The sequence below is a fragment of the Monodelphis domestica genome, chromosome 4, assembly GCF_027887165.1.
Source record: "Monodelphis domestica isolate mMonDom1 chromosome 4, mMonDom1.pri, whole genome shotgun sequence".
Taxonomy (NCBI): domain Eukaryota; kingdom Metazoa; phylum Chordata; class Mammalia; order Didelphimorphia; family Didelphidae; genus Monodelphis; species Monodelphis domestica.
Genome location: NC_077230.1, coordinates 417,184,896 through 417,192,672, shown reverse-complemented (window position 1 = coordinate 417,192,672; position 7,777 = coordinate 417,184,896). Strand labels below are relative to the sequence as shown.

The 7,777-nt window shown below is 44.8% G+C and overlaps 1 protein-coding gene across 1 annotated transcript; it reads left to right on the top strand.

Moving 5' to 3' along the window:
• Window positions 1-243: 243 nt before the first annotated feature.
• FFAR2 (free fatty acid receptor 2) lies at window positions 244-2,464 on the top strand. The gene has a single exon (XM_056825322.1). It carries the CDS (start codon window positions 253-255, stop codon window positions 1,237-1,239), a length of 987 nt encoding a protein of 328 aa, XP_056681300.1. The 5' UTR covers window positions 244-252; the 3' UTR covers window positions 1,240-2,464.
• The last annotated feature ends 5,313 nt before the right edge of the window (window positions 2,465-7,777 follow it).

The following is a 7,777-nucleotide window of genomic DNA, read 5'->3' as shown; positions in this document are numbered from 1 at the left end:
TGTGGGAGGCAAAGAGAGGATGCCCTTTAAAAGCCATAGATCGGTCTCCCCCCCTGAGGTCCATGATGGCAAATGTAATAACTGCAGCTTAATATCCCGCCCAAGGCAAAGTCAATAATTACTCTGTGGGGCGCTGACAGGTGGAGTGCGCAGGCAGTGCTGACAGAAAGATACCTGGGAAGGGAGATCATATGGGAGACTGTGGAGGGTTTCTCCTAACTTTGCCCTTTTCACCCCAGCTCAACAGACCAAATGACAGAAAGATATCTGCTCCTTATTCTCTACGCCATGACCTTGCTCATCGGCCTCCCCACCAACCTCCTGGCCCTTCGTGCCTTCGTCCGGCGCGTGCGGCAGCCCCACCCTGCCCCGATCCACATCCTTCTGCTCAGCCTCACCCTGGCAGATCTCCTCCTCCTGTTGATGCTGCCCTTCAAGATCCTGGAGGTTGCCAGTAACTTCTTGTGGCCCCTGGACAAGGTAGTCTGCGCCCTCACTGGCTTTAGCTTCTACAGCAGCATTTACTGCAGCACCTGGCTGCTGGCTGGAATCAGCATCGAGCGTTACCTGGGGGTGGCCTTCCCTGTCCAGTACAAGCTCTCCCGGCGGCCCGTCTATGGGCTCGCTGCAGCTCTGGTCTCCTGGATCCTGTCCTTCGGACACTGCAGCATCGTGATCATAGTGGAGTACTTGGGACCGAGAAACACGACAGAGAAGAACCAGACGACCTTTGAATGCTACGACGATTTTAGCCAAGACCAGCTGGATGTGGTTCTCCCCGTGCGGCTGGAGCTCTGCCTCGTCCTCTTCTGCCTGCCCATGGCCGTGACTGTCTTCTGTTACTGGCGCTTCGTGTGTCTCATGCTCAGCCAGCCACAGGTGGGGGTCCAGCGACAGCGAAGAGCCGTGGGACTGGCCATCGTGACTCTTCTCAACTTCCTTCTCTGCTTTGCACCTTACAACGTCTCCCACGTGGTAGGGTTTTTTGAAGGCAAAAGCCCAAGCTGGCGAAAGTATGCCGTGCTGTTCAGCTCCTTCAATGCTGGCCTCGATCCCCTCCTTTTCTACTTCTCCTCCTCCGCTGTCCGCCGAACCTTTGGAGATGGACTGATGGCCCTGAAGAATCAAGGGGCCTCCCTTCTGGGTCGCTGGGGTAGAGGAACTTTGGAGACAGACACAGGAGACAATGGTTTGAGCCAAGGGGATGGTGTGGCAAGTTCTGACTTTACCACGGACTAAGTCTCCCAGGGTAACGCGTTCCTGGTGAGGTATGGGCCAGGGTTGGGGAGGTTAGGGGAGGTGGGACACAAAAGAATTCAATCCTGCCACAGTCTCAGGAATGGTCCAACCATGGGCTCAAGCATAGTGGGTCAGGGACATGTAGGAACGCTTCTTTTTGAAGAAACCGCTCCGTATCTTCCTAGACCTTCCTGACTGAATTTCTTTTTGAAGAGGAACATGACTTTGATAATACAAACAAGAAATGGAAAGGAGGAGAATTTGAGAAAAGCGCCACCCCCTGCCCTTACACACACCTTCCCCTACCCCTAGTATGAACATACAAGAAAATTCTGAGCTTCCTCCCAATGTAGCCATGACCCTTCTCAGGCTTTGTAGAAGGCACCAGAGGTACAGAGTTACCCAGTATAGGTTAGATTTTAATCTGGGGCCTTTCTGACTCCAAACCCAGTGCTTTCTCCACCAAGCTAAGCTGCCCACTGGTGTGAAAATGACCCCAAGTTGGCCCAGCTGCACTGCAGAATGCTCACGCAGGAGCCAAGCAAGCTGGAGGCACTAAGTTCTGAAGAACAGACAGCTGCCACAGAGGCACTGTCGGAGTTCCACAAAGGCCAAGGGGAAGGAGAAAGAGGACGAATGCAAGATGGAGCACAGGGAAAGATGGGGGAAGGAGACGGGGCACCTACGCCATTAGCAAACTGAGGCTGTTCTCTTTTCCTTTTGTATATACTTAGTCCCCCCACAGCATATACCCTGTCTCTCCTATTAAACTGGGAACTTCCTAAAGGCGAGAACTGTGTCTTCTTCCTCTACAGTTCCCATAACGTCCAGGCCACAGCTTGGCATGCAGAGAGCATTCAGCCTGCTCACGGTAATGGGTGGAGAAAGGTTAGTTGGAAATAACTCATAATAGCCACAGTTTCAGAGGCCCTTTAGGTGTGCAGAGCACTCTCCCCACAATTGCCCGGTGAGGTAGGAAGCACCATTGTACAAAGGAGGAAATTGAGGAAATTAATACTTTGTCTAGGGCTACTCCATAGCCAGACAATATGGAGCCAAGATTGGAATGCAGGTCTTTTGACTTCAAGTCCAGTGCTCTTTCTGCTATATATACCACAGTGCTTAAAACCTTGGTGGGTAAGAAAGGAACATGTCTTTTCTTTTCTTTATTTTTTTCAAGTGCTTTGTTTTTATTTTTAATATAATTTTTATTTTTGAAAAAATATTTTTCTGTGGTTTTGATTCATGTTGCCTCCCTCCCCCTTCCCTCCCTCTGCTCTTGCAGCTGTCAAGCAATTCCACTGGGTTATCCATGTATTATCACTCAAAACCAATTTCCAGATCATTCATTTCTGTAACAGAGAAATCTTTTAAAACCCAAACCCCAAATCCTATACCCATATAAACAAGGGATAAATCATTTGTTTTCTTCTGCATTTCTTCTCTAACCGTTCTTTCTCTAGCTGTGGATCACATTCTTCCTCCGAAGTCTCAGAATGTCCTGGATCATTGCATTGCTACCAGTAGCAATGTCAATCCCACAGTGTTTCAGTTGCCGTGTATAATGTTCTCCTGGTTTTGATCATTTCACTCTGTATCAGTTTTCTGTCGGTCTTTCTAATTCTTACAGAGAAAGGAATATTTCTGATTTTCCTTCAGGGCTGAGGTTCTAGGATAACAGGAAGGTCTCTTGCTTTTCCTGGCAGACAATATTTCAGCTCCTGCCTCAGTGCCTTTGCACAGGCTGTTCCCCATGCCTGAAATGCCCTCCCTCCTCACTTCCATCTTTTGGAATCTTTGATGACCTTTAAGGCTCAGTTCAAGCACCTCCTCCATTTCCCCCCACCTCTTCCCCAAGTGTCACTGCTCTCTCCCAACATCCTGCTGAATCTACTTTGGAATTCTTTGTTGATATGCCCATGAGCAGAGTATAAACTCCTCTAGTGCAGGGGCTACTTCTTTTCTGTCTGCAGATCCCAAGCCCATAACACTATGGCAGGCACCTAGTGGGTGATTAATAAATGCTTTTAAAATGGAATTGATAGGTAACAAGATGGAGAAACTTCAGTGCTAACGAGGTGGTAGGAGAGAATTCTGAGCATCCAACACTGATATTCTGCGATTCTGAATAAGAAGTACAGAGCTTCACAGAATGTGAAATAGAAAAGTAGACTCACCCAAGTCGAACCATTTAAATTTACAAATGGGACTGAAATGTGAGGGAGAACCTAGTGACTAGTCCCTTGACAGGGTTGGACAAATGAGGAAAGAGGCTTAGAAAAGGAAGATGTGGCAGAAGAAAATATTGGAAGGAACAGCATCTAAAGGAGGTCCATCTATAGCAGAGAACATGCTATAGAACCTGCCATAGCTCCCAAATGCCAACGATGTTCCAGTCAGACCTTCAATACCACTCCATTCACTTCCCTGTGCCCCTGTTCCATGTCCCCAGTTTTACTTCAGTAGCTTCCCCAAGGAAACCTTCACTCCAGGCACAAGGACTGACTGCGTTACACCCCTGCCCGCCCTTCATCTTGCTATGTCTTTGCACTCTTTGTCTCTGGGATGCACTTCCCACCCTCTCTGTCCCTCACTGAACAGTCTAACAGCTCACTTACTCCACGACCTTTTAACATCATGACATGGATATGGGAAGTACAGGTGAGTTTCCCTCAGAAAGAAACATTCTTTCGGGCAGATGGCTCAGTGGATTGAGAGCCAGGTGTAGGGAAGGGAGGAGGGAGGTCCTGGGTTCAAATCTGCCCTCAAATACTTCCTAGCTGTGTGACCCTGCACAAGCCACTTAACCCCCATTGCCTAGCCCTTACTGTTCTTTTGCCTTAGTATCAATACTGATTCTGAGATAGAAGGTAAGGGTTTGTTTGTTTTATTTTTTATTTATTTTATTTTATTCTAATTTTTGTTTGTTTGTTTGTTCGTTTTAAAGAAACACTCTTAGTCCTTCCAGGGCCCTGGATTTCCCTGACAGATATACTTCCTTACAAGCCACACCACTCCCAGGACCTCTGTGAGCTGTTGTGGCTGAAATGTTTGTTCTCAGACAAGTGAGACCTAAAGTCCATCCTAGGCCAATGCTGTCTTCAAAACTTAGTAACAGTTTGGAGAGCCAGCTAAGATCCCAGGGTCACCTCCACATCCTTAGGAAGCTTACAAGCAGGACTTCTTCAGTAAAGGGAAGAAAACAGCATATGATCTTGGGCTGCATTAAAATGCAGAGCTCCCAGGAATCAGTGCAGTTATCGTGCTGTCTTCAACACATCAGAAGTCTTCTATTCAGTCCTGGATGCTAAACCAGCGCAATATCCACAGGAGGCCAGTCATAATGGTGATCCATGTTCTACAGGGATTGGTTGAAAGAACCAGTGTTTAATGGGAATGTTTATCCTGTCACATGGGGAAGAACTAGATTCTGTTTGGCCCTAGAGGGTGTTAAATTTAGGCTTGATGTAGGAAAATAAAAGTTAAGCAATCCAGTATTGGAAGAAGAGTCCAAGAATCTCAGGTCCAATCCTGCCTCAGACACTTGTCTGTGAGCTTAGACCAATCATTTCTTCCTGGGGCCTCAGTTTCCTTCTCTATAAAATGAAAAGGTAGGTCTAGATGCCTTCTAGATACCTCCACATTCAAGATCTAGAACTGTCTAGATCTGGAACAGATCTGAACTGCCCCCAAATGGAATGGATTGTCTTGGCAATAGTTGGTGGGTTCCTCCCCCTCTGGAAATCTTTTTATAGAAGGTTCAGATTTGTTGAGGACGTTCAGATGGGGATTTCTTTTGGGAGCTGCTGGAGACCCTTTCAACTCTGAAATTCTAAGATTATGAGAATTCTGTAATAATTTTGAAATACAATTTATTTGAAATTTTTACTTGAAATAGAAATTACTTATCTAGTACCAGGCCAGTCAGCCTCTTGCTCTTATGAGACACCCCTGTTTCAACTGTGATACTTTTGGATTCAGCAGCATATCTTCATTTTGAGCATCACCTTGAGGCTATTCAGCAGCCCCATCTTCTTTTCTTTATTGGTAGTTAAAAAAATAAAAAAGACTATCAAAACCTTTCCTTCCAACAAAGCACAGTTCCCAAAACAAACACTGTCCATCCCTGTGAAGCTATGGTTCATCCTGCATCTAAGAATCTACCACCTCTTCCTAGAGAAAGGAGATTTCCCCATCAGTCCTCTGAAGTCACAGTCGGTCACTGTACTAATGTCTTGCCATATTGCTTTTTATTGATATTAGTGTTGTAGAAATTATTCTTCTGTTTATGCTTCCTTGGCTCTGCTATCCATTGGCACAGATCTTCCCCAAGTTTCTCTGAATTCTTCTTTGTTAACATAAGTATTTTAACATTCCATTATATTCATATGCTACCATTTTGCAACTTTTCCAATAATCATAATAGTTAGTATTCCCATAGTGCTTCAAGGTTTGCAAAGCACTTTACAAATATTATCTCATTTGTTCTTTACAACAACCCTGGGAGGAGGTGCTATTATGATCCCCATTTTTATAGGTGAGGAAACTGAGGCAGAGGTGAAGTGACTTGCCCAAAGTCACACAGCTAGCAAGTATTTGAGGCCAAATTTGAACTCATGTCTTCTGTCTCAGATTCCAGCCTCTGGCCACTACTTTATCTAACTGCTTCTAATTCCATTAGTGGGCACTTGCTTTGTTCCCAGTTCTTCACTACCATAAAAAGCTCCAGTAGCCCCATTTTCCTGACCTAACAAAACTGCTAAAGGGAACACATATTTCCCCATGTAATCCAGGTGAGCTTCCTGCCACAGCCTTACGACAACCCAGCTGATTCACATCCAGGACCTGAATAACCAGGTTCACTGTTGTTACTATTTTAGTTAGGGAACATATTGGAATATTACTACAGAATAAGAAGCAAATATGATGAGAACAGAAAAGCATGGCTGATATATAGGTACTCGGGCAACATGAAGTCAGTAGACTCAGGAAAATGGCAAACACAATGACCATAACTATACAGTAAATGGAAATGGAACACTGTGTAATTAAAATGATTCAGCTTGGCCCCAAAGAAGAGATATAAGGATACATCTTTTCCTCAACCCTCTTCTTTGAAGGGGTAAGAGACTATGAATGTGGGACATTACACATGATATTGGACTTGCACGGCATAGGTTAGTTTTTCTGAACTGGTTATAAAGGGTGGCTCTCCGAAAGGAAGAGTGAGAAGGATATGGAAAGTGTCCATGATGTCAGAACAAATGAACACTAAAGACAAAGAAACAAGAAGAAGGAGGGCACTACAAAACAAATCTCCCCTATTTTGCAATTTTGTGTCCAGATATAGTTGATAGAAAACCAGAGTTAGATATCTACAGGACAAGCATTTAAAGACAATATGAATTTTCTGAATAAAATATGATTGTAATTGTGAAAAATTATTTTAACTAAGAAATCTATCTTCGTTTTTTTTTCTTAAAAACCCTCACCTTTTGTCTTGGAATCAATACTGTGTATTGGTTCCAAGGCAGAAGAGTGGTAAGGGCTAGGCAATGGGGGTTAAATGACTTGTCCAGGGTCACACAGCTGAGAAGTATCTAAGGCCAAATTTGAACCTAGGACCTCCCATCTCCAGGCCTGGCTCTCAATCCACTGAGCTACCCAGCTGCCCCCTGTCTTAGTTTTTAAGTGTGCCACTCATTTTCCTACCTATGATCTTTTTGAAATCCACTAACTTACAAAGAGGCCCTCTCTCTGTACATTCATAATTCAATTTAACAAATATTTATTAAGCACCTCTATACCCTAGGTGAGGAGAAGGAGGAGGAGGAGGAGGAAGAAGAGACAGTTCCTTGCCTCATGGAACTACTATAGGGATACACAACAAATAATTGTATTAAGAGGAAAATTTAGAAGAGAGAAATCACTAACAAATGTGAGGACCAGGAAAGGTTTCATGGAGAAGGCAGCAGCTGAGTTGAGTTTCTGAGAACTGGAAAAAAAGATGGAGGACCTTCCAAGCATGGGGTTTGTGAATGCACAGAAGTGAGAAATAGGGCATCCACTGGTGGGAGTGCTAATAGCACAGCTTGGCTTACCCAAAGGATTTGCAGAAAGCAGGAGTATGGAAGCAAAGCTGGAAAGACTTTTCAGAGAAGACATGCTATCCCCAGGGATGATGTTGCAGCTGAAAGGATTAAGAAAGGCCAAGCCAATGCCTGGCATATAGGTGGCACTTAGTAACTGTTATTGATTAACTGATTGAAAACCATGCCCTGATGTCCGAGAGATCCAAACTTGGGGGGGGTACAGAGATGGCGTAGGAGAGCAGTAAAACTAAACCATTTGTTTAATCATGCCACAAAATGTCTTTACTTTCCGGGGAGATTTTTTTTAAACCCTTACCTTCCACCTTAAAATCTATGTATTGGTTCCAAGGCAAAAGAGTGGTAAGGGCTGGACAATGGGAGTTAAGTGACTTGCCCAGGGTCACACAGCTGGGAAGTGTCTGAGGTCAGATTGGAACCTAGATCCT

Excerpts from the sequence above, each read along its gene's own strand:
- FFAR2 (XM_056825322.1), top strand. The coding sequence starts at position 253 with ATGACAGAAAGATATCTGCTCCTTATTCTCTACGCCATGACCTTGCTC.